The following is a 27,989-nucleotide window of genomic DNA, read 5'->3' as shown; positions in this document are numbered from 1 at the left end:
GGAGCCAGGCAGAGGCGTCGGAGCCCATCTCCATCATGGTGTCGTTCTCGTCGTCGAAGACCTCGGGCGAGCTGTCCGGCAAGCCGGCCTCGATCTACCTAGCACAGCAGCTATGCCAGGCGGCGGCAAGGCCGGCAACCACGTGCTTCATTTCCAGTGATAGACTGTCTCGCAGTGCTTTCCCGCTGACGGTCATGGTGGATGTGGAGGAAAGAAGGAGGATGTGGAGTGGATGTGTTGTGTTGTGGAGATAGCACGGAGTGGCTGCCCTTAAATAACGGATTCTAGTGAGGCCAGGCGTCAATGCAGGACGTTAGAGTAGGTTTCTCGACCGGCGAGCCTGGTTAATGGCGGCATATGGACGGACGGGGCATTGTACAGGCGTGGTATATATCCATCCCGTCGCATGTAGTCATGCATCTCCGGCATTGAACAGGTTCATACACCGAGACACGTCGCGGGCGGCACCCTCAGTCGGTGCGTCGCTTCAATGGCGGAGGCGGTGAGAGGTCAAGTCCGCCCTGAGCTGTCTTCAATGTTGAGCGGCGCGCTCTACAACGGCGTGAATGCGGGCAACTGGTGCCAAGTGTGAACGTGCGAGGGCGAGGAAGGAGGGTTTTTGGTGCGCCAAGGCAGTCAGAAGCGGACTTGGGATCGGTCCGGACTCCCGCAAACCTCCCCCACGTTTGTCTCCCGTTTGTAGGAGAAATCACGTCCGGACCGCTATGCGGACGATACAGGACCGTGTTGGATGGCTTCCACGGTCCGAAGATAAATTTGCGGATCCGCCTTAAAAATGCCCTGATAAGACGAAGTACAAAAAGATAAATGGTCTGGTGTCGACATGCAACATTCACATCTAGCAGCACGACATCAGATCAGTTTTTTTTTCTGCATGTGTTTTTTCTTTTTCTTTTTCTTTAGCATGGATTTATCTCTCTGATCAACCAAGAAGAGATAGTTAGCTCCGGCGACATGATGAGCCGTTTTGATTATACGACAAAGGGTTTTGACCGCTTTATATTATAAAGCAACAGTCCAGCATACAACTATCGATACAACAAAAAAGAAAGAAGAAAAAAAATAAGAAGGCGACAGAGGGATACAATATGCTACCGAACAACAACATTCCTGACTACACGTAGAACCAACTAGGACACTGAGAACCCCGACAACTCCAGCACATGCCACCGATACGCTCACGAGAAAGGAACAACCCGCCGCCGGAGGAAGAGCATGGCCGTCAACTCCCATACCGTTGCCCGGCCATCCGTCTCGACAAGCTGAAGAACTCACCCTTGAGCCCGAATGGACTAGGAGAGGATGGCAACATGACCACCACGCCGGCAAAGCCACTCCAATTATCGCCACCGCATCGGGCCACAACCACGAAGATCACCGAACATTGTCGAGTAGGAACAACTAAAGAACGCCGGCAAACCGACCCACGCCAAAGCCGCGACCACCACTCACTCGTCCCAAGGCGGCGTCTTTAGGAAGAAAGCGACGCCAAGGCGCCGTCGCCACCCAATCTGAGGGGATTTGGGTTTTCACCCGGGACAGGAAGAGGCAGGGGTGGGTGGACTAGGACTCGATGCCGACTCTAAAAAGTAGAACGGCAATAGAGAGCCGCCAATATCGTGGTTGCTGCAACCCGCCAAGGGTTTCCCCCATCCGTAGCCCACCCCCCGACCAACCACAAACCGACAACAGGAGGACGCCGACAACAAGGTCGGTTTGGGTGGCCAGTGAACGCAGAGGTCACCGTCTTCAGATCAGCCCATGGGCACACGAGGCCACCCATGACCGAGATCCGTGCTTACTGCCGACTCGCCGCCCGCACCACCAAGTCCAGCGCTCGGAACCATCGGCATGACCTCCCCCCGCCACCGGGGAGGGGCACCGTGGCCGGAGGAGGCCGCCGCCACCGCACCTACGCCACCCGAACTGGAGGCCCTGCTGCCATGCTACCTACTCCGCCAGCCGCCGGCCAGGGCAGGGCAGGTTGCCCGTGGCCAAGACCACACGCAGCCCCCTCCCCCCCCCCCCCGCCGCCGGGCCACTGGCGATAGATCAGGCCGGATCCGACGGGCGCGGAACCCCCACAAACCCGCAGCCACCACGCTGCAAGAGCACGTCTGAGACGCCACACCACCAGCCACGCACGCCGCCGCCTCGAGTATTTGCCGCCACATCGTTGTGCCTGCGCGCCCAAGCTGTCCCGCGCCAGCCTGGGATGGGCAAGAGGAGGGGGAACAAGGCCCTGCCGCCGCCGAAGCCCGCTGGAGCTTGCCGGCGGCGGCGAGGGGAGAAGGAGGGAGGGAGGGCGCATAGTCCCGGCGGGTAGCTTTCCCCCCGTCGCTCCCAGGAGCGATGCGCGTGGGCGGGGGAGGGGGCAGCCGTTTCCGTGTTTTTAGGAACTATTTGGCGTTTATTAGTTGTGCTCTAGTTCCGCCTGTTATTCCTTTCGCTTGTTTGTTTGTTTCATTAATCATTTCATCACAGTTGTAAAGCTCAGGATGTACAGCTAGCTTCAGTTTCTACCCTGCCGTCTCGCCTGCTTATACATTGTAAAACAGAACCGGTGCTCTGTTGGAATTTTGATAGTAGGCCTTTGGCTCAAAGCCCAACTAAAATTCTGAAATTCTCTTGGCTCATTCATGCACACATGTGAGTGGAGTGAGTGAGACTAAAGTTTAGTCCCACCCCGAAAGTTGAGAGAGAGTTGCACCTCTTTATAAGGTTAGCTCTTCTACCACTTGTATGAGCATGAGAAGAGGAGACCTACACGCGCGCTCCTCCTCCTTGTTCGCCGTGCCGTGCCGCGCCGCGGGGGGTTTGAGCCGAGCCGAGGACAGAGCTAGGCACGTTGTCTATATTTTTGCTGCTCGGGAAAAAAATAATGAGTCATTAATTAATAATTAACGGATGCGTTAATTACTGAACCATTTCCGATTCTTTTGGATCGCGACGACTCGGACGTGGGGTTTACTCCCACGACCTACCCGGCCTGCACTATATAGTCAGGTGGACGTCTACCCTAGCCGCCGCCGCTTTGTATGGTTTCTCACCACCGTTCCAGATCATTGTGCCGCCAAGCAAGTCTTCTCCATCCCTCCTTTCGACGTGCACCGGGAGAAGGGACAACAGGCCTCCGGAACCCGCCTATCGTGATCCTGTATGGGAGAGGGGCGATCAGGTTTTTGGGGAGTGCACTCACGCGACTGCTGGCAGCGACGACTTCGCGAACGATGACTTCTTCCCCAATCTCGGCAACCTCATCCTCGACGACATGGGCGACAACATCAACGCCGGCGATGCTACTCCCGCTGCACCGTATGTGATTCTATCCTTCCTGTTCGAGATCGTGGTAGAATTCATGTTTCTAGTATGTGCCCTAGATGTGATATGTTCATCTACTATGCTAGTTCGCATGATTAGTTCAATCTCTACTAGTACATTCATGATTTATCTTCTGTTTATTCGGATTAAATCTCGTAGTAATTTGCTCATATTTCCAACAATCCAAAAACCTGATTATAGGCAATTTACTCCGAGTGGTTTTGCTGCACATCTGAAGCCGCCTGCCTTTAAGGGGGCGCAATATAAAAGGTGGCGCACGAGAGTAGTCTACTGGTTTCAGACCATGGGCTGCTATGACGCCACCAAGGCCAAGCCCGAGGGCGATCTTAATCCATCACAGCTGGAAGCTTTTGAGAAGATCGATACTCTCTTTAAAGGCGCTCTTCTGAGTGTTCTTGATGACTCCATTGTGGATTCGTATATGTCGTTTGACAATGGCAAGGACATGTGGGCTGCGCTCGAGGCCAAGTTTGGTGCCTCGAACGCCGGCAGCGAGTTGTACGTCATGGAGCAAATTCTATGACTACAAGATGACTGATGAGCGCTCTGTTGTACAACAGGCTCATGAGGTACAGTCGCTCGCAAAAGAACTTGAGTACTTCAAGTGTGTGTTGCCGGACAAGTTTGTCGTTGGAGGCATCATTGCCAAGCTTCCACCTTCGTGGAACAATTTTGCTACTTCCCTGAAACACAAGAGACAGGAGTTTTCCGTTGCGGATCTCATTGGTACTCTTGATGTTGAAGAGAAGGCGAGAGCAAAAGACACAAGTGCTCGAGTTGCTGAGGGAGCTTCTAGTGCCCACATGGTACAGAACAAGAACTTCCAGCCCAACAAGTTCAAAAACAACAAGAACAAAACTCAGGGCAAAGGCAAGTTTGATACAAAGAACAAGCCATCACATTATACCAACTTCAAGAAGAATTCTCATAAGAAGGGGAAGGGACTTTGCCATGTCTGCGGTGATCCTAATCACTGGTCCCGAAGTGTCCTAACCGGTTTGAGGAGCGCGAACATGAGAAGAGCGGCAAGTCCACTAATGTTGTCATCGGTGATACTGATATGAAGGAATCAGTGTACGGTATTTTTCCTACCATCCTTTCAGTATTTCAATCCCTTAATTGGTTAATTGACACTAGTGCCAATGTACATGTTTGTGCTGATGCCTCCATGTTTTCTTCTTACCAGGCCACAGGGACTTCTCCCGTGCTGATAGGGAACGAGTCACATGCCATCGTTCGAGGTGTTGGTACGGTCGATTTGAAGTTTACTTCGGGGAAGACCGTGCGTCTGAAGAATGTTCATCATATGCCGTCCATCAATAAAAATCTCGTTAGCGGTTCCTGTTTATGTCGAGATGGTTTTAAGTTGGTTTTCGAATCCAATAAAGTTGTAATTTCTAAGTATGGACAATTTGTTGGAAAAGGCTATGAGAGCGGAGGCTTGTTCCGCCTGTCTTTGTCAGATATTTGCAGTAAAGTTATTAATAATGTTTGCCACAATAATGAGTCTGATATTTGGCATTCACGACTTTGTCACATTAACTTTGGGTGCATGACGCGGCTAGCCAATATGAATTTAATTCCGAAAATCTCTACTATCAAAGGCTCTAAGTGCCAAGTATGTGTACAAGCTAAGCAACCTCACAAGTCCCATAAGACTGCAGAGGCAAGAGACTTGGCACCACTAGAGCTTATACATTCTGATGTTTGTGAGATGAATGACATGTTGACAAAAGATGGAAAGAGATACTTCATGACGTTGATTGATGACTCCACTATATATTGTTATGTCTTTCTTCTGAAATCAAAAGAAGAGGCTTTAACTTTCTTCAAAAACTATAAAGCAGAGGCAGAGAACCAACTTGATCGGAAAATTAAACGGCTTAGGTCCGATCGTGGTGGAGAGTATTTTTCCAATGAATTTGATCGGTTTTATGTGGAACACGGTATAATCTGTGAGAGGACGCCTCCCTACTCACCTCATTCAAATGAGGTAGCCGAAAGAAAGAACCAAACTCTAACTGATATGGTCGACACCATGTTAGACACATCAGGTCTTTCCAAGGAATGATGGGGGGTGGCGCTAATGACTACGTGTCATGTCCTAAACCGAGTTCCCAGAAAGCATAAGACCATGAATCCATTTGAGGAATGGGAAAGGAAAAGATTGAGGAATGATGGGGGGTTGTTTGGCGAAAGTCAATATACCAATTCCCAAGAAGCGCAAGCTTGGACCAAAAACCATGGATTGTGTTCTTCTGGGCTATGATTTTCATAGGGTTGGCTATAGATTTTTGATAATAAAATCCGGGGTATCCGACATGCATGTTGGTACGATTATGGAGTCGAATGATGCGACTTTCTTTGAGGACATATTTCCTATGAAGGATATGTCGAGTTCATCAAACCAGGAGATACCTACTCCATCTAGTGAGGAATTCGCTGTAATTCCTGAACCCACCATTGCGATGGAACGCGTTGAGAATCCTATTGAGGGTGACAATGGAACTCCTGTGAGGAGTAAGAGACAGCGGACTGCAAAGTCCTTTGGTGATGACTTCATTGTGTACCTTGTGGATGACACACCCAGGACTATTTCAGAAGCCTATGCGTCTCCTGATGCTGACTACTGGAAGGAAGCTATTCGTAGCGAGATGGATTCCATCTTAGTTAACGGAACCTAGGAGATCACTGACCGTCCTTATGGGTGCAAACCTGTAGGATGTAAATGGGTGTTCAAGAAGAAGCTTAGACCTGATGGTACGATTGAAAAGTACAAGGCATGACTTGTGGCTAAGGGTTATACCCAGAAAGAAGGTGAAGACTTCTTTGATACTTACTCACCCGTGGCTAGACTGACCACAATTCGGGTGCTACTATCACTGGCTGCCTCACATGGTCTTCTCGTTCATCAAATGGACGTTAAGACGGCTTTCCTCAATGGAGAGTTGAAGGAGGAAATTTACATGGATCATCCAGATGGTTTTGTAGTACCTGGTCAGGAAGGAAAAGTGTGCAAGTTATTAAAGTCTTTATATGGCCTCAAACAAGCTCCTAAGGAGTGGCATGAGAAGTTCGACAGAACATTAACTGTTGCCAGCTTTGTAGTAAATGATGGTGACAAGTGTGTGCACTATCGCCATGGTGGGGGCGAAGGAGTTATTATTTGTCTGTATGTCAACGACGTATTGATCTTTGGAACCAAACTTGATTTAATCAAGGAGGTTAAGGATTTCTTATCTCGCTATTTTGAGATGAAGGATCTAGGAGTAGTTGATGTTATCTTAAACATCAAGCTATTGAGAGATGAGAATGGTGGGATCACACTGCTTCAGTCTCACTATGTGGAAAAGGTCTTGAGTCATTTTGGGTATAGCGACCGCACGCCTTCTCCAAGTCCATATGATGCTAGTGTGTTGCTTCGAAAGAATCGACGAATTGCTAGGGATTAACTGAGGTGTTCTCAGATTATTGGCTCGCTTATGTATTTGGCGAGTGCCACGAGGCCTGACATCTCGTTTGCTGTGAGCAAGCTGAGTCGATTTGTGTCAAAACCGGGAGATGATCATTGGCATGCGCTTGAGAGAGTTATGCACTATTTGAAAGGCATCGCGAGCTATGGAATTCACTACACCGGGTATCCAAGGGTACTGGAGGGTTATAGTGACTCAAACTGGATATCTGATGCTGATGAGATTAAGGCCACAAGTGGTTATGTTTTTACACTTGGTGGTGGCGCAGTTTCCTGGAAGTCTTGCAAGCAGACCATCTTAACGAAGTCAACTATGGAAGCAGAACTCACAGCATTAGACACTGCCACTGTTGAAGCAGAGTGGCTTCATGAGCTCTTGATGGACTTACCTATGGCTGAAAGACGAATACCCCCTATCCTGATGAACTGTGATAATCAAACTATGATCCTCAAGATAAATAGTTCTAAGGACAATATGAAGTCCTCAAGGCATGTGAAGAGGAGACTAAAATCTGTCAGAAAAATAAGGAACTCCGGAGTTATTATGTTGGACTATATCCAAACATCGAAAAACTTGGCAGAACCCTTCACAAAGGGTCTATCATGTAACGTGATAGATAATGCATCGATGGAGATGGGCTTGAGACCCACCGCATGAGTTGTCCATAGTGGGAACCCACTCTATGTGATCGGAGATCCCGTGAAGTAGGAGTGGGAGACAAACTGTTGGTCAGCTAAGAGGAGAGTATCCCTATTTTAATTATCCCACTCCATGAAGATGCAATAATCTCCTGATCTGCATGGCAGGTTGATATTTATCTTAATGTGTTCCAAGTGGCTTATTTGAGTAAGCAGAGATGTTGTCCTGCAGAGCATCTCCTGAGGAACACACCTATATGAATTTGACTATTAACGTCGCAGTCTGTGAGAACTGGGTGCTCTCTAATAAATTCATGAAAGGCCCTGGAGTATGACGTATACGCTCCACCCGCGGGGAAGCCTTGCGGCAGCCCAGTATCGGTCAAAAATTTGTGTGAAACTAGTTTCACTAAAACTTGTAGTTCAAGGCATAGTCCACTATTCAAGTTGTGATCTAGTGTAGCATAAAACTCGGAGTAAAAGTTCAACTTCACAGTCTCCACTAAGCACAGGTATATAAACAATGTTTTGGAACTAAATGATGAGATGTGCCAATGAGACTTTGTGGGGTATTGTTGGGATTTTGCTAGTAGGCCTTTGGCCCAAAGCCCAACTACAATTCTGAAATTCTCTTGCCCCATTCATGCACGCATGTAAGTGGAGTGAGTGAGGCTAAAGTTTAGTCCCACCCCGGAAGTTGAGAGAGAGTTGCATCTCTTTATATAGTGCACGCATGTGCTGGCAGCGACGACTTTGCGAACGACGACTTCTTTCCCGACCTTGGCAACCTCATCCTCGACGACATGGGAGACAACGTCAACGCCGGCGATGCTACTCCCGCTGCACCATATGTGATTCTATCCTTCCTGTTCGAGATCGTCGTAGAATTCATGTTTCTAGTATATGTTCCCTAGATGTGATCTGTTCATCTACTATGCTAGTTCGCATGATTATTTCAATCTCTGCTGTCATGATTTATCTTCTATTTATTCGGATTAAATCTCGTAGTAATTTGCTCATATTTCCAACATGCTCTCCAGTGACTGAATGATTATAAGCTAGTAGTATTTGGGGAAAAAAATGTACCAAACTGTTCTGATCTGAACTGCTGCACAGCTCATATGTATGTCTTCTCCTTTTCTTTCTTTTGGTATATATCTGGAATGCTGTAATTTAGCAGAAACACATTTCTGTTTCCTTCTGGAACAGGGGGGAAACAAATACGTGCGAGTACTAAATGTCGCAAATCGGTCTTGTTCAACCAAATGTGTTCTCTCCAGGGTGCAACTTTCACCCTGTTTTTGGTGCATCGGCCGGGTGTCTATTAATTTGACTGGAACATTTTGTTTCCTGCGGGGCTAGGAAGGAAAATTGGCCGCCACAAACAAGGCTTCTTCGACGAAATCTGTTTAAGCATTCTAGTTCATTTAATCAGTTTATAAGCCATTGTGCTTCTCTTACAAAAATAAATAGATGGCGGAACGAGGACTACATCAACTCAGAATATGAGCTCATATGGAGCCGGTGTTTAGGTAATGATTTCTCAGGATACCACGGGCGCGTATTGCAAATTCATAGTGACATTTCGGCATATAATTAAGAAAATTCTAGAGGTCGACACTTCAGGTGGTATTTACTAGAATACTCACGAATGTAAAAAATATCTAGGGCTTGGATAACACCATAGTATGTTCTAGAATAGTGATATTTTTAATAGTATGACTTGGATGATGACACTTGTCACATATCTAACAACGTTGCATACATAAACAAGGAACACCGATCTAACTAAGGAAAACCCAAAAAAAAATGCATTCAGAGAGGAGTGAAGGGCTCCAAATTGGCATTATTTAATTTTAGAAGAGTACACACACACATACACACAAAGAATTTGTTGGAGTATGTGGTCCACAAAACGAGATTTTACAAAATCCGATCGCACAACCATCTCCTTACATAAAAATGCTAAGCACATAACCATTATCCGTCTTAACACGCTATATGTATTCAAAAACTAAGATGGACTCTCCACTAATTAGTCTTGGAAACCGGTCCTTCATGTGTTTTTGGACAAAGTGTTTTAGTTACCATTGGTGTAGAAATACACTTGATCCCACGAAAGCTTAGGCTCTTTTATCTATAGAACAACAATATTGAAAAAAATAGCATTAGGATATTCAAATAACAAGATCATTTAAATTAACTCGTTATTACCATTTCTTACCGAAAACTCGATGCTATTTTCCTGGCAGCCGGCATTATCTGAATTACCACCAGACCATGTGCTATTTTTTGTAGATTCATTATCTCCGGTGTACATATCTTCTGATGCTACATTGGAGAACCCACATTTCATGTGAAAAAAATAGAATACGTGAAAAAAATAATTTAAGTAGTGTAACATCAAATTAAGAAAAGTAATAGGAATAATCAAATAGTGTGTGTTTATCATGTAGACATGTATTGTTAATCTTGTCCATACCCTTAAATGATTTCATCTGTATCACCGGATGACTGCCTGAATCATTCATATTATGGTTCATGCAAACAACAGCTTGTGTCGTAATAATCTCCGGAAAGTTTGCACTAGACAAAGATTGCATCATTGTAGAAGAAGCCTGCACACATGTTATTCGCATGTTGAGAAAATGAGTTTATGACATTGTTGGAGCGAGCAAGTGATAATGGTCTCTATATAGATTTTCAGTAGAGTACCTGTTGCCGAGACAAGTTAGGAGAGAGCAATGATGCTTGGGGAGGTGTTAATTTTTTATTCCTTGTTCCAGTATTGCCCTTACGAAGAGGATCGAGATTCATCCTATGTTTCTGGAATACAATTCGTGAAATGTTTATTGGACAACAGTGAAAGTATAAAAGGATATAATCTTCACAAAAAAGAGTCTCCACAAAACAAAATAAGAGAGGAGTATGACTAGTTTTAAATTACATGATTTTCTACACCCCAACAGATGTTGATGCTTTCACTATATTGATTTTTTAAAACAATGATTGAAAAACATAGGTAAAACTGGGTATAATCCTACTTTTATATGCTAGAATGCACTATATATTAGTTTCACTGGAAAACAACTACATTTGTAGTGCATTGAAAAACAAGGAGAGGCTAAGAAGACATCTTTATATGATTTTCACATAGCAGACAAATGCAACATTTTGCACGAAAATTTACCCATGCACATAAAAAACTCAATATGCACATTTTCTACTCCATTTGTGTGATCCCGATGCACATTTCACTTATCACATTTGTACTTTCTGTAAAAATATAAAAAATAGAGGACTATGTGGTCATCTTAATTTTAATATGATGTACAAAAGGTATAGTCCAATTACCTGAAGGTGGCTGGCAATGTTCTCTCTAGTGAGTGTAGGGTCATTCATCAACTTAAGTATTTTCTTCGGCACAGCATCTAAGACCACATTCAAAACAAAACAAGTTACCTTATAAACACTAAGCTAAGTTATCAATACTACATGTAAAATCTGCGGTATATAAGATTGGTTGATAGGCTCAGTGATCTAATAGTGCATATAAACCTAGTCCATTAATAATTAACCGTAAATTAGGCAGATGGGTAAACAACGATGATTAACTACATTACCTCCAGGGAGGAGTTTGTCATGTGCTTCCACGAACTTCTTGTGTAGTTCGTCAGTCCAAATGACCCGGGCCTTCGTTGGCTTCTCAACCGGTTTTTGTTTCTCATTCTTGACATTCACTTCATCCAGCTCCTGACTGTTTGTATCGTTTACTCGTGTCCTTCCCATCCTCCTTCTTGTTGCCCTCCTTCCTGAAATTACTAAGGTTGTTGTTGTGGGTGTTGTCTCCACCGGTGAGTTGTTGCATGGACTGTTCGGCATGGCCTCCGGTGACTTAGATCCATTGGTTGCTTCATTGTAGATGGCATTCCTGATAATACCGAGATCCTTCATCTCTAGGGGTCCATAGCGATCGCCATTTTTCGAAATAACTATATGACATGAAATGAGAAATGTTAGTATAGCTAAAGTAATGAAGAGCATAACTTTTGTTACATGAATCTTAATGCTATTGGTATTAATTTTGAGGAAAGCTTATAGTTCCTACTTGCGCAAATAGATGGTGTTTTCTTCGCAAACACAATGTCTAGTGTGTAACTTTGATCGCTAGCTAGTTTTAAAGTGGAAAAATTGATTATATGAACTTCTAATATTATGAAATTATTTCGCATGCAAATCCAGTGATAGTATTGTGTCCCGATAAATCTGAATATGTTTTCATATGTTAAAAGTCGAAGTTAATTATATAAGTTCGACTACACATTTTCTAGAACAACATCTATATGGATAATAAAGATAGTCAACCAGTCATGTAATTACCTGACTGCACCTATTTATTTATTTATCTCTGCCACCTTTGCGAAGACAAATTCATGGCCTTGCTCTAAGTAGATGATATTGATGCATGCTACACGATATGAAATAGTCCATTGGAATGAAGTATGTGCTAATTATTTCTGACCGAATACACACACCTAACTTCATGGTTCAAACATACTCTATCACACTTGGTATAATATTATTTACCAATGATAATTAACAAAAGGAGCATCTGTAAAGTGGGTAGAAAGTAATTATGTATCTACTTCTATGCAGGCTTGGTCAAAATGCTCAAAGTTAGATTGATTGATTTATGAGAGTTCTTGTTGGGCCTTTTATGTCATATATATGTAACATAGCGATTTCATCGGAAGTTGGAACTCTAGTTCTCTTTTGTTAATGCGAAAGCAGCGCAGATAGTGGTATGTCGATGGTTTCAAAATGAAACAAAAAAACATCAATAGTTAGCAAGTATTTCCCCTCAAACCATCATTAGCTATGCTATATAAGCCCGTTTAGATAATTGATAATAAACTGAAGCACACCCCTTACATCAATGTTCTTTGCGAGTACCCCTTAAATCATCAGCCGGCCCAACTTAGCAGTTAAGCTATGGTACATAAGCCCGTTTGATCTATAGAACTACTCCTGTATACTTCAAAGAAATACTTAAAAAAATACTTCAAAGAAGAATCTGGCAACACAGCTCTAAATCGATCGTCTACTTGCTTAAAAAAATTAACCACAAAACCGTCATCACTCCATGGCTAGATAAAACGTAACACGGCAGACTTAACTAAGCACAAGATCCAGTTACCATATATGCATCATCGCGCACCCAACAATGGTTACCATCTTGTTATTACGGTAGACTAAGTAAGTTGAAGCAACCATGATTATCTTTTTATAGTTCAAGCACTTGGGTCAAAGTTACGAACTTCAAAGAAGAATTAATCTGGCAGCATAGCACTGAGTTTTTCACTATGTACGTACTTAGCTCAAACCAACTCTCTTTCATAACGTTGTCAATACCTCAAAACCGTCGTCTCTCCATCGCTAGATAAACTAGAACAGCGTAGACATAACTAGGCACGAGATCCAATATAGTTACCATGTGTGTGAACGTGCATCTCGCCGACGGCACACTCCAAGAGCTCTAAGGCCGGCGCGCCGCAGCCTAGGGAGTGCATGTCGACCAGCAGGACCTCGAACTTGTTCCCCGCGCGGAGCACCGCCATGGCCGCCGCCGGATCAGTGCAAACCGTCACTGCAAGCAAGCAAGCAAACAGCTAGCATCTTTATCAACCACAGCTAGCTAAGCTTAGCAAACGCTGCACGCACGAAGCAGTACGTAGCAAGCAACGTATACCTTCATAGTGGTCTCGGTCGCGGAGGATGGCGGTGATGGTGCTAAGCCTGACGGCGTCCGCCGAGACGGCGAGCGCGCCGAGGCCGCGAGGGGGAGGAGCACGGAGGGAGGCGCCGGGGAGATCCATGGATGGACGGCGCGTGCGTGGCTCTCCCCGTACGTGCAGAGAGGCGCCTTTGCTAGGGCTCTAGCGGCGACGCGCGCATGAAGGATTGAAGGTAGATGGCTCCGCGGCCGGAAGGGGTTGGTACTTGTTCGTTAGTAGTTGGTACGTGTAATACTTCTAGCAGAATATTCCAGCTTCATTCGGCCCTCGGCCCACCGGCCAGTGGGCACCCGCATGCACCCGATGCGATGCGGCGCCCTGCTGGGGTTGTTGGTGCGTACGGACGCGGACGATGCGGAGGCCTGAACTGACCTTCTAGAAGAAATTCGGTTTTTTGCCGTTGTACGTAAAAGGGCTCGAGGCCGTTCAGGTCCCTTAGTTTTAGGGCCCATTCGACGGGCCACTTCTTTTTTAAATTTCAGCTTATCTGGTCTTTCCTTTTAATTTGAGCTTGTCGAGCAAGGCAGCGACGAGATGGGGTGACGTCAATCAGGTGACGTAGGGTAACTTAAAAAGAAAATATCTGCTCACGTAGGAGCTCAATAGACGTGGCAGGGATGAGAACACTCGCGCAGAGGGACGTGATGGCTGCAACAACCCAAAGGTGGGACAAAATTACATAGATTGTCCTTGAACTCCCTGGCGCATAATGAAAACTAGAGCATGACGCACACTTTGTCCGCGCCTATTCTTTGATCATGGGTTAAGTCCTCTGTGTTTATTTCGTATGCGGTCTATTTCAATTGGTTGGCTCGTTGTGTGAATGTCATTTAATTGTGCTATATAGTAGTGGCAATCATGTTTAAACATTTTTGTAAAAGTCTCCTTCTAGTAGTGAAATTAATGAACAATTGTTTTGTGAGCTTCGTTCAATACGCCCAAGCTTAATTTTTTGCTCAACGGTTATTATATGAAATATTAGAAAAATGGAAGAATAGAAAGGTAAATCTATAATCATAGTTACACTCTGGTTGGATGCAAGAGAGTACATTGCTAACTTTTTGTTTGTTTCCCATCGACACCTTGCTTCCAATGTAAGCATGCATTCCCTCGTCGGCGATGGAGTATGTGCCGAGCCAGAAGCGGCGTCCCTCGTCGTAGAAATCCATGCCGAAGTTGCTGGATGGCTTCGTCCGCACGCGGAAGAACCCCGTCTTACTCTTCGGGATCCTCTTCGGCGGCATGGCGACGATGGGGCGGCGGCGGGTGCCGAATCTGGGCGGCGACTGTGGGGTGAGGGCTCAGGGCAAGGGCTTGGTGGCGAGCGACGATTGGGTGGGAACTCGTGGCGGGGGCTTCGCGGTGGCGAATCGGTGCGGCGACGGCATTGGCAAATCGGGCGGCGGCGGTGGGATCGGGGCTCAGGGCGGGGGCTTTGTGGCGGGAAGGTAGTGGGGTGGGGTTTGGTGGCGGGTGGCGCGGGGGGGGGGGGGGGGGGGGAGGTTGGCGGGCGATGGCGGCGAAGTCGTGGAATTGGCGGCGGGGGCTGGTTGGTGGCCGGATCTAGTGCGGGGCGACGGCGGCGTGGTTCGGCGGGTGGGCGGCGACTGGAGGAAGAAGACGCACGATGGGGGAAAAGAAATGATATGCGGTTGTTGCTCGACCAATCGTTTATATCACCTCGAGGTGGACATGCAAATTTGCATCTCCAGATGTTGTATTACATCACTTGGGCCAGGTGATGTAAATTTTTCTGACAGCTACATCATCAGTTGAAGATGGCCTTTTGGGCCACGAAGATGCAAAAATTAGTTATTTTTCATCTACATTTTCTATTGGAGATGCTCTAAAGGCATAGGGTACAATCTTACTGGTATAGTTCGCGGTTAGACATCCCTTGTGACCGGTTTGTAAATTGGCTCATAAGAAAAAGATAATCTGAAGTTTTTTATTTAATTAAACATTAATTGCAGCATTAAGCGTTGCACTAAATTGAGCTGTTAAAATTTACGTGCAACATGTGGTGTAGTATCAAGCGAAAAAAAAGAAGATACGCATTAATAAACGGGCCTAAAAATACCCTCCACAACCCCCAAGCCACCAGAGGCCAGGAAATCTTGGGAGCTTAGTAACTAGTACGTAAGATGTCCTCGAACTTGAGAAACACTGCAATGCGGTACTTGTACATGCCAATACGTGACATATACACTTCTATCTATGGTCCCGGCTAAAGTAGAGCACTGTCGCGCCGCCCCGTGGTGTCACCCTTTTGTGGAAAGACCCCTCGCTCTTCTGGGAATGTATCCATGCCCCGCAATTCGTAGTCATCAAACTAAAATCACTTTGCCCCACACGTCTTAAATCCCGTCGTCTCCCCATCCTACTCTCTGAAATGCCTAACCTAGCAAGTCGCGACGACGGAGGTCACTCCGACACTGGCCGAGATTCTTATAGGTGGCGGGCGGCGATGCGGAGAAGCTCGCCATGCTCTACAAGATCTGTAGCTGGTTTCTGAACCGAGCAATGCTCTACAAGGAATAAATTGGAGATTGTGTTGGCTGCCGCAAAGGAGGAGAAGGTGCGGATGATTAGAGACGGGGGCGGGGGTGGGGGTCCGGTGCAGAGAAGGCATACATGTCTCCCGTTGTTCACCCGCCGGGTCCATAGGAGGAGGATGTGGTGGTGGTCATGGGGATGTCGGCGCCATGAAATCAGGCGGTGATGGACGACTACTAGTCAACCCCACCGACAAGGAGGACACTGCAGATGAGTATTGGAAATACTCCCCAAAGGCAATAATAAATTTATCATTACATTTTCATATTCATAATTAAGTTTTATTCTGGGCTATAACTGCATGGGTTGTTTATCATGAGATTCGGAGGAAAACTCAATTCCATGTGTGAAAACATAAACACCAAGTGGATACCTAGTCATACCTCTAAGACTAGATCATATGTTGATGATGATCTTGTTTTCCTGATCATGGGCATTGTTAAAGTAACAAGGATGCCATCAATAATTAGAACACATTGTTATCGGAACAATGGTGTTGAATAGACCCAACTTACGAATAGCTGCGAGATCACATTGTCATTATGTTGTCCGTATTTTCATATAAGGTATTAACGTTTACTCACATCCTTAGACCATAAGATGTCATATACCAACATACCAGATGGTTATTTTTGGGTTATCAAACGTCACACTAGAACTGGGTGACAATAAAAGAAACTTACGAGTATACCAAAAAAGTATGTCTCGACATTGATAGTTCAAGACCGGAATTTGCTCCTCTCTCACTGAAGGGATACTCTATAGACCCACTTGATATTCCGGCATCATCATCGTCTGGCCAGACACATTTAATTGAGATCACATGAATACTGAAATATGGAAATTAGTAAAGAGAACAAAACCGGCAACGAATATAACACGTATAGTAATCAAGGTGTTGAACGTGAGGATACTGGTAAAAGTCTCACCTCGGGTTTTGTAATGTATCGCGAAACAAAAGGAATTGTATGCGGGAACATAAGGTTCGCTCGATAAAGGTGTTCGTAAATATGTACAATTATCAAGAGTGTCCACATATCATTGTTAATTATTGATCTAGAGGTGTTCTGTGTCATATCCACTTATTTCCCAACCTGCAGGGTGATGAGTGTATTTTTACACTCATTCAACCATTACTTAAACTAGATAATCCCGAACATTCCAAGAAAAACTTTGATCTTATCACTAACACTAATTACTAATAAATGGAAAAGTTTGCAAATCCCTCTGGTTAATTTGTTTGCACAGGAAATGACTGGTTTGAGGGAAGAAAATGACGCTATATACGGAAGGATGAAGTGTGGAGACCAAACCAAATCAACTAGAGGCGCAAAACAGAGGAAACAGAGGAGAAATGTCGTTTGGTACAAGCAGATGTTCTCGTATAGACGCTCGTACTACCCTCTAACAGTTCTATGACATCAGCACAAGCACACTTTATAAAAGGCCCAAAGGTGCCATTCGCAATGGAGAGCAACAGAGTCATCAAATCACCAGAATTACCACCGATGTGAAGAACCATTCCCAAGAGTTTGCCATTTCCATTTCCGTAGACATTCACCCTATAGCTTGCCATACTCGTAATCGATACATCACATACTACGACAATGTATGACCTTTATCAACAATTCATCGACCAACTTTTTCCATGTGTGATCTGATTGTGATGTGTGAGTAATCCCCTCAGACCATGGGCTGAGGCATAGCCTTGCAACCCTATGTACTTGTGCACAAAAGTGTTAGTATTAACTTTGCTTAATTGAACATTATTTGTATGTGTTACCGTAACATATTTGTCTATTATCTCTTTCTCGTTCTAAGGCCCCGCATGTACAAGGGATCCCATAGATCGGTCAAGGAGGAGGTAAAGTGCATGGATGCATGGAAGGGTATACTGAAAGTCAGTGACAATAAGGATTAGTACGGTAGCCTAAAGAAACTCCTCAGGGACCATGAAATGCACTCATTAAATTCCTAGTGAGTTCATCTGAAGAAATTCTTAGTAACTAAGGTAACCCCACTCGAGAGTAAGGGTCTTGATTGGACAATAGACTCACAATGCGGGTTGCTGATTACTAGTGATATTATTTGGATGCATCCCCCATATCTACACATTGAGAACACATCATAGCGGTGTCTATGAGGACCATGTTGTAAATCAAGATAAGATCCTAAGTGCAAGTATAATGTTATAGTAAAGTCCCGATGCCCTAGACAATATCTGTACCATTAATTTTCTATCTAAAAATCATGCGATTTCGATCCATGGAATTTATAACAACAACAATAGCTTGTTTGTTTCCCTGTCTATTAGCATTACTTCCCATGGATTCAATACACATGCTCACCCTTGGGGGAAAAGGTAGGGACTATCTATATCAAAAACCAGATCAACTAGTGTCGTTGCCGCGGAAGCATCTTTGCTACCCTAGCAAGGTGACTAGAGGTATCAATTAATTTTGTTTTTGTCTTTAGTTTGTTTCTCTGGCAAGTTATCAAAACCCAAGGAAACATCATGGCTAAGAGAATTGTGGAGTTTACAGCTCCCAATGGAAACTTTATGCATCCACCTATTGTAGTACCCCATGTTGCAGCCGAGCACTTCAAGATCAAACCTCACCTTGTCATGATGGTTCAAAGAGCCAAATTAGAGGTTCCACATCCGAGGACGTCGGTATCCACTTACACATTTTCACAAAATTATCATTATGTGATATGACACATACAAGGACTATGCACCTGACACTTTAAAGTTGTGTATATTTCCTTTCTTCTTGAGAGGAAAAGCTAAGTAATGGCTTAAATCCTTACCTAGAGGAACCATTACCTCCCAGCATGTATGACAAAGATTTGCCTCCAACAAAAATAATACAATTATGTTCCAATATCGATCACTGGTTTTAAGCAAGAAGACCATGAGCCACTAACATTTGCATGGAATAGTATGTAAGAGGCAACTAGAAATTTTCCAGACCATGTGATGGAGGAATGGTTAATCCTTCTTTTATTTTATAAAATGCTCCTAATATCATGTCGAAAACTATGTTAGACACTACTACAGGAGGAACTATCATAGGAAGATCAATTGGTGAAGCAAAAAAGATGTTTGATGATATGCAAGAGAGCAATGCCCAATGGCATGTTGAAAGGCCAACCACTAAAGGTAAAGTCCATCACCAAAGAAAAAAAATGAAGAAAATGAGTTAATTGGCGTGATTAAAAGGTGAAGGTGGAGTAAATGTTAGCGTTGTTACTAATATTGATGCTAATGTCAATTTTATTGCTCGTAGTAATTATAATTTAAATTCAAAAATAAAATAAAATTATGCTGCAAATTTTCCTAAGCCACCATATCTTATCAACCAAGGAGAATCAAACAACTATAATGGTCTTAGCACTAGTGATAGGCCTTCATTTGAGGAAACCCTCAATACTTTCATAATTGCACAAACTGAGCAAAATAAAACCTTTACTGATATCTTGAAGTCTCATCGTAATTTACTTGGTGAAATGACAGTGAAAATTACTGGACTAAACAATGGCGTACAGACACTTCAAGAGAAAACCCGCAATATGGAAGCCCTAGTAGTAGCGTGGGTGGCCTAGCAGTAGCGCGGGTGCCAGCGCTACTGCTACAGTGACATTTAGCAATAGCGTTGGTAATTAAGGCCCATGCTACTGCTAATTCAGTTATTAGTAGCGCGTTGCCCAGAACACGCTACTCCTAGTTACTAGCAGCATGGCTTGTCCCCGTACTACTACTATTATTACGTATTCCATTTATATTTTATTTTATATTGTATTTATACACCATTATGCAAGTTTTTATATAGTAGCAATATAGAGATTGTTATATCATTATGACCATAATGAGTTATTACGCATCATTGTCTAATCCAACTTGGTCACTTTGGATCCATCCACTTAAATCTAATCTGTGGTTCTTTCACCCAATGATATAATAACTCATCATCATCATCATAGTCATATAACAACTCCTCATCATCATAACAACTCCTCCTCATCATCATCATCCATGAGTCGTAGAACAACTCGTCATTCTAACACATTGTAGCACATAATAATAACTTCTCAACATCATCATAGTCATAATCAACACTAACTAATTGTTCTTAATACCTAGGACCTACTCCCATCTCCTAGGTAAAATAAGATTAAAAAGCTAAACCGGTCCATCTTCAAAATGGAGAATGGAGATCCACCTGTCGCCAATTTGTGGCTTGCGCACATGCATGTTATCTCTAATCGGTTGCATGCGCGCATTCATTTTTTGCTTCATTCTTTGATATTGAGCCCTGCATCTTTCAAAGAAATAGATTATGCACTATGGTAAGCCGTCGGCGGAAATGGTTGTAAGCTAACCATATACATATGACCTTCGGTAAGCATCATGTCAGGCACAACCTCCTACGGGAGCTTCTGATGAACAACATAATAGTATAACATATATAGTTAGCAATGTAGTTTACTTAAGAAGAATGTATGCAATGAAGTTACCATCATTAACAAAATCATACCAAATTTTTGGCAGTGAAGTTACCATCTTGCACTTGATGGACTAGTGGCACGTATCCAGTAAAATTTGGGCTGATAAAGTGTTTCGTCTTAAAGGTCTCAAGATCATCTATAAATGAGATAAAATATACTTTCTCCTCACAATGAAGCGCGGAGCCATAGCTGTAGTATGTCCTGTCTATAGCCTTCTGAGTATTTCTTGAAGATAAGAAATAAGCTGACAATTTTAAATAAACAAGTTTAGTAGCGATGAACACAAAATATTTTGAAATAAACAATATAATTTACTTAACAAATTTGTTTGACAAACTCACATTTAGGCAAAACTGGAGGCATATCCACATCCACCCATATGTCGATATTATTTTCAATATCACCATCTTTGGGACGAATATCAAATGTTATTTACAAATTCTCATCAAATTTAAAGTTCTTGCAGAAAGCTTCCCAATTAGAGCAGCCAAAATGTGAGTGATTAAGCGCATTGTAGATCTTAACCCGAAAAGCATAACTGTGTTTAGTCCTGAGGTGAGCCCACCTCGTCTCCATATTCTCAAAGCCTTGTGTTTACGCTGCACCTTCAACATTGTTTTTGCAGGGCTCCAAGACTCACATGGGTGCAACGACGTGCCTCGGTCATGCAGGGCATTTTTGCACGCCAACAATTGCAAATATGCTACACTGTAAGAAATCTAGTACATTGTTATTTTACCTTCGATGCCTTCTTCACATTTCATGTTCTGGAAATAATCATCACAAAGTTCCTTCCTAGCACGAGCTACATGGTACGAGAGCGGACGTTTGTCTCCGGGAGCCATGGAGGCCTTTTTTGGAAAACAAATCAAAATTCAAAATTTTCGGTTTCAAAAAAAATTGAAAAAAATTAAGCAAGCAAACAAGTATGTTATGTCTATGTGTGTAAAATTTCAAAATGAAAAACGTTGAAATGTGACCTGTACAAAAAAGACAAATTCATGGCATGTGAGTATGAATAGTATCATGTGTTAAAAAGCCCTAGATTTATCTTTTTTGCACAGCCCTCATTTCAATTTATTTTGCCCTGAAAATTTACACAGACGTGTGTTATGCCTTCATGTATATGTGTATTTTTTCAGAATTTTTTGAAATGTAGAAAATATGAAATTCGACAAAATTCAGAATTTTCAAAACTGAGCTCCATGGAGCTCAGCCTCCAAAGACAATATCCGACATGGTACCCACTATCTCCATCGTTAGTTTGCTTTGAGATTTGTGTGGTGAAGAAGCGGTGCAGCAGTGTAATTAGTAGGTGCGGTCATGTGACATCAGCACAAGCACACTTTATAAAAGGCCCAAAGGTGCCATTCGCAATGGAGAGCAACAGAGTCATCAAATCACAAAAATTACCACCGCTGTGAAGAACCATTCCCAAGAGTTTGCCATTTCCATTTCCGTAGACATTCACCCTATAGCTTGCCATACTCGTAACCGATACATCACATAGTACGACAATGTATGACCTTTATCAACCATTCATCGATCAACTTTTTCCATGTGTGGTCTGATTGTGATGTGTGAGTAATCCCCTCAGACCATGGGCTGAGGCATAGCCTTGCATCCCTATGTACTTGTGCACAAAAATGTCCGTATTAACTTTGCTTAATTGAACATTATTTGTATGTGTTACCATAACATATTTGTCTATTATCTCTTTCTCGTTCTAAGGCCCCGCATGTACTCGGGATCCCATAGATCGGTCAAGGAGGAGGTAAAGTGCATGGATGCATGGAAGGGTATACTGAAAGTCAGTGACAATAAGGATTAGTACGGTAGCCTGAAGAAACTCCTCAGGGACCATGAGATGCAGTCATTAAATTCCTAGTGAGTTCATCTGGAGAAATCCTTAATAACTAAGGTAACCCCACTCGAGAGTAAGGGTCTTGATTGGACAATAGACTCACAATGTGGGTTGCTGATTACTAGTGATATTATTTGGATGCATCCCCCATATCTACACATTGAGAACACATCATAGCGGTGTCTATGACGACCATGTTGTAAATCAAGATAAGATCCTGAGTGCAAGTATAATGTTATAGTAAAGTCCCGATGCCCTAGACAATTTCTGTACCATTAATTTTCTATCTAGAAATCATGCGATTTCGATCCATGGAATTTATAACAACAACAATAGCTTGTTTGTTTCCCTGTCTATTAGCATTACTTCCCATGGATTCAATACACATGCTCACCCTTGGGGGAAAAGGTAGGGACTATCTATATCAAAAACCAGATCAACTAGTGTCGTTGCCGCGGAAGCATCTTTGCTACCCTAGCAAGGTGACTAGAGGTATTAATTAATTTTGTTTTTGTCTTTAGTTTGTTTCTCTGGCAAGTTATCAAAACCCAAGGAAATATCATGGCTAAGAAAATTGTGGAGTTTACAACTGCCAATGGAAACTTTATGCATCCACCTATTGTAGTACCCCATGTTGCAGCCGAGCACTTCAAGATCAAACCTCACCTTGTCATGATGGTTCAAAAAGCCAAATTATAGGTTCCACATCCAAGGACGTCGGTATCCACTTACACATTTTCACAAAATTGTCATTATGTGATATGACAAATATAAGGACTATGCACCTGACACTTTAAAGTTGTGTATATTTGCTTTCTCGTTGAGAGGAAAAGCTAAGTAATGGCTTAAATCCTTACCTAGAGGAACCATCACCTCCCAGCATGTATGACAAAGTTTTGCCTCCAACAAAAATAATACAATTATGTTCTAATATGGATCACTAGTTTTAAGCAAGAAGACCATGAGCCACTAACATTTGCATGGAATAGTATGTAAGAGGCAACTAGAAATTTTCCAAACCATGTGATGGAGGAATGGTTAATCCTTCATTTATTTTATAAAATGCTCCTAATCTCATGTCGAAAACTATGTTAGACACTAATACAGGAGGAACTATCATAGGAAGACCAATTGGTGAAGCAAAAAACATATTTGATGATATGCAAGAGAGCAATGCCCAATGGCGTGTTGAAAGGCCAACCACTAAAGGTAAAGTCCATCACCAAAGAAAAAAATGAAGAAAATGAGTTAATTGGCGTGATTAAAGGTGAAAGTGGAGTAAATGTTAGCGTTGTTACTAATATTGATGCTAATGTCAATTTTATTGCTCGTAGTAATTATAATTTAAATTCAAAAATAAAATAAAATTATGCTGCAAATTTTCCTAAGCCAGCATATCCTATCAACCAAGGAGAATCAAACAACTATAATGGTCTGAGCACTAGTGATAGGCCTTCATTTGAGGAAACCCTCAATACTTTCATGACTGCACAAACTGAGCAAAATAAAACCTTTACCGATATCTTGAAGTCTCAGCGTAATTTACTTGGTGAAATGACAGTGAAAATTACTGGACTAAACAATGACGTACAGACACTTCAAGAGAAAACCCACAAGATGGAAGCCCTAGTAGTAGCGTGGGTGGCCTAGCAGTAGCGCGGGTGCCAGCGCTACTGCTACAGCGACATTTAGCAATAGCGTTGGTAAGGTCCATGCTACTGCTAATTCAGTTATTAGTAGCGCGTTGCCGAGAACGCGCTACTCCTAGTTACTAGCAGCATGGCTTGTCCCCGTACTACTACTATTATTACGTATTCCATTTATATTTTATTTTATATTGTATTTATACACCATTATGCAAGTTTTCATATAGTAGCAATTTAGAGATTGTTATATCATTATGATCATAATGAGTTATTACGCATCATTGTCTAATCCAACTTGGTCACTTTGGATCCATCCACTTGAATTTAAGCTGCGGTTCTTTCACCCAATGATATAATAAATCATCATCATAATAACTCATCATCACCACCACCACCACCACCATCATCATCATCATCATAGTCATATAACAACTCATCATCATCATAACAACTCCTCCTCATCATCATCATCCATGAGTCGTATAACACCTCATCATTCTATCACATTGTAGCACATAATAACAACTTCTCATCATCATCATAGTCATAATCAACACTAACTAATTGTTCTTAATACCTAGGACCTACTCCTATCTCCTAGGCAAAATAAGATTAAAAAGCTAAACCAGTCCATCTTCAAAATGGAGAATGGAGATCCACCTGTCGCCAATTTGTGGCGTGTGCACATGCATGTTATCTCCAATCGGTTGCGTGCGCGCATTCGTTATTTTGCTTCATTCTTTGATATTGAGCCTTGCATCTTTCAAAGAAATAGAGTATGCACTATGGTAAGCTGTTGGCCATTTGTAAGCTAACCATATACATATGACCTTCGGTAAGCATCATGTCAGGCACAACCTCCTTCGGGAGCTTCTGCTGAACAACATAATAGTATAACATATATAGCTAGCAATGTAGTTTACTTAAGAAGAATGTATGCAATGAAGTTACCATCATTAACAAAATCATACCAAATTGTTGGCAGTGAAGTTACCATCCTGCACTTGATGGACTAGTGGCACGTATCCAGTAAAATTTGGGCTGATAAAGTGTTTCATCTTAAAGGTCTCAACATCATCTATAAATGAGATAAAATATACTTTATCCTCACAATGAAGCGCGGAGCCATAGCTGTAGTATGTCCTGTCTACACCCTTCTGAGTATTTCTTGAAGATAAGAAATAAGCTGACAATTATAAATAAACAAGTTTAGTAGCGACGAACACAAAATATTTTGAAATAAACAATATAATTTACTTAACAAATTTGTTTGACAAACTCACATTTAGGCAAAACTGGAGGCATATCCACATCCACCCATATGTCGATATTATTTTTAATATCACCATCTTTGGGACGAATATCGAATGTTGTTTACAAATTCTCATCAATTTAAAGTTCTTGCAAAAAGCTTCCCAATTAGAGCAGCCAAAATGTGAGTGATTAAGCGCATTGTAGATCTTAACCCGAAAAGCATAACTATGTTTAGTCCTGAGGTGAGCCCACCTCGTCTCCATATTCTCAGAGTCTTGGAAACCGAGCTTCTGCAAGACATACGGTCTTGCATGGCACAGGATGTACTAGTCGAATTGGGAAAAAAAGGAAATTACACGTTGAAGGAAAGAAGCACAAGTCATGATTAATTACGATGAAATACTTGTCGTTGCGTACCGTACAAACATTAAAGGTCTCTTCCAGCTTCACGGTGAAGAACCTACCATTTTGCGAGTGAGGCCCCTATTGCACAAAGCCCAGTCATCGCAGCAGTAGTCGCACTCCGGGATCCTATCATCGTCAGACATTTCCTGTGTTCGAAATTCAAAGATTATAAATCAACGACAACTAACATGAACTCAACACACAGATCATTATTATTCATGACGGGTTGATTGTAGGTCTGCAGAGTCTTTCTTTGAAAACTGCCATCTCACGTGGTGTATGTTGTGGGCACTCCGTTTGATATATTCGACCGTCGGTGATGGTCACTTCTCCCTTCGTGCCCGAGTGCATTACACCAAAATGTCTAGCACACGGGAACAAAGGAGAAGCAACCCCCACGACATCAATCGGGATTCTTCCTCTCTCACATTTGCGACTATCGGTGATGGTAGCTCCTACTTTCATTCGAAAGTGCATTACACAAAAATGTCTAGCACCTTCGAATGAAGAAGAAGCTACCCCCACGACAACAGTCGGGATTCTTCCTCTCTCATATTGGTGGATACTCCCTCACTAATTTTTCGACCCTCGGTGATGGTCCCTACCCCTCCTTCCCCTAGTGCATAACAAAGGTCTAGCACAAGGAGAAGAACGAGAAGTGATCCCCACGACAACAGTCAGCATTCTTATTCTCTCATATATGGTGGACACTCTCCCTCACCGATTTTTTCACTGTCATATATGGATCCCAAACATACTTAAAGTCAACCTGAGATGTCGTTTAATTCTCTTTCCGGGAAATCCAGGGCACTTTATATTTCCTACATATTCTAGCACAAGTCATGCTAAAATTCAAGGAAAAATCCGGCATGACCTTTGCTAAAATAGGACATATCGAGCGCCTGAAATTTGCCAGAACGAAATTGAATCAACACATCGGCAAAACATAGGCCCCTTGGATTTTCCCTGCGATACAAAGACGTCCATACACATACAATGGTTCAATATTGACAAAAACTTTACGATATATCTTATAACCCGAACATTTCATTTGGACAAGAAGCATAACTAAATACCCTAGTTCTACTCTATTCAACACGGAGGAGAAGAGGAGGAGGTGGACTTTTAGTTCACCGACTCGGGTGTAGAGGAAGTAGATGTAGCTTCGACAATCATCACTCCAGGGAGACGCGACACAACAAAGCATGCATATTCCACTGAGTTAAAATTTTAGATCATCAAATCTCATATAGCATTCTTTGATGACAAAGTGATAATGATATAAAAATAATTAAATTGTCCAATACATTTCTACATTGAAAAAGAAAATTACTAAAAATGTATATACCTAAATTTTCTTACTAAAAATTCCTATTACTAAATTTGATACCTTAAAATTTGTCATATAGCATTCCAATACATTTCTATAACTGAAAATGTTCTATACCTAAAAATTTCTATTACTAATTATTTTACTAAAATTTTCTATTACTAAAAATTTCTATCTACATTCTACAAAAAAATTCTACCTAACTATTCTATTAAAACAACCGCCATTCTACCTATATTTTTTATTTTATTATATTCAAAATACCTACATTCTATTCATATAAGCTATATGTTCTATTTTATTCAAAAAAACTACATTCTACAGTCAAATTCGGCCTAATTTTTATTACCAAAAATTTCTATACCTAATTTTTTTACTAAAAGTTTCTATACAAAGAGAGGTGGGAGGAGGGAGGAGGGAGGAGTGAGGAGGAGGAGGGCGCGAGGAGGGAGGAGTGAGGAGGGGAACTGGGAAGAGGGAGGAGAGAGGAGGAGGGCAGTGGGAGAAGGGAGGAAGGCGACCGGAGGAGGAGGACAGTTGGAGGAGGGAGGAGAGGGCTGCCGGCGGAGGAGGGAGGAGAGGACGGCTGGCGGAGCAGGGAGGAGGGCAGTGGGAGGAGTGAGGAGTGAGGAGGGCAACTGGAGGAGGAGGGAGGGACGCAGATACCTCGGTGGCGACAGCTGCGATGGGCGGCGGCGGCAGAGAGAGCGAGAGTGTGAGGGGGAGAGTGAGGGAGAGAGGAAATGACGAGGTGGATAAGGTGCCCATAGTAGTAGCACGGGTAAGGGAACCACACTACTACTACGCACACTACCTGTCGCGCGATCCTAGAACCAGCCCTACTGCTAGGCGGTGCCTGGGAGTCGGGCCCATGTATAAACAACAGTAGCGCCTGTACAGAAGACAGCGCTACATTACTTCCTTAGTAGTAGCGCGTATTTTTTGGCCGGCGCTACTACTGTGACCTGGCCTATGGGACATAGTGGGGCCCATCTAGCAGCAGCGCCTGAAAGGAAGCCTGCACTACTGCTATCAGTTTACCAGTAGCGTCGGTTTCTGACTAGCGCTGCTGCTACATACCAGTAGCGCATCTTCTCTACCCCGCACTACTGGTAAGGTTCTACCTATAAGCTTTCTCCAAGTAGTGAACTGTTAT

General features: G+C 43.0%; 1 protein-coding gene across 1 annotated transcript; it reads right to left on the bottom strand.

Annotated features, from left to right (window-relative positions):
• Nucleotides 1–9,314: 9,314 nt before the first annotated feature.
• On the bottom strand, nt 9,315–13,638 carry LOC123099554 (two-component response regulator ORR23-like). Its single transcript, XM_044521694.1, has 8 exons — nt 13,224–13,638; nt 12,966–13,121; nt 11,098–11,466; nt 10,829–10,905; nt 10,190–10,300; nt 9,957–10,092; nt 9,699–9,805; nt 9,315–9,611 (listed from the first exon to the last, which is right to left on the bottom strand). Exons 1-8 carry the CDS (start codon nt 13,348–13,350, stop codon nt 9,555–9,557), a joined length of 1,140 nt encoding a protein of 379 aa, XP_044377629.1. The 5' UTR covers nt 13,351–13,638; the 3' UTR covers nt 9,315–9,554.
• Nucleotides 13,639–27,989: the final 14,351 nt, after the last annotated feature.

The sequence above is a fragment of the Triticum aestivum genome, chromosome 1B (genome assembly GCF_018294505.1).
Source record: "Triticum aestivum cultivar Chinese Spring chromosome 1B, IWGSC CS RefSeq v2.1, whole genome shotgun sequence".
In the NCBI taxonomy this organism is placed as follows: Eukaryota; Viridiplantae; Streptophyta; class Magnoliopsida; order Poales; family Poaceae; genus Triticum; species Triticum aestivum.
Note: the sequence above shows the minus strand (reverse complement) of the source record. Positions and strands in the feature narration are given on the sequence as shown.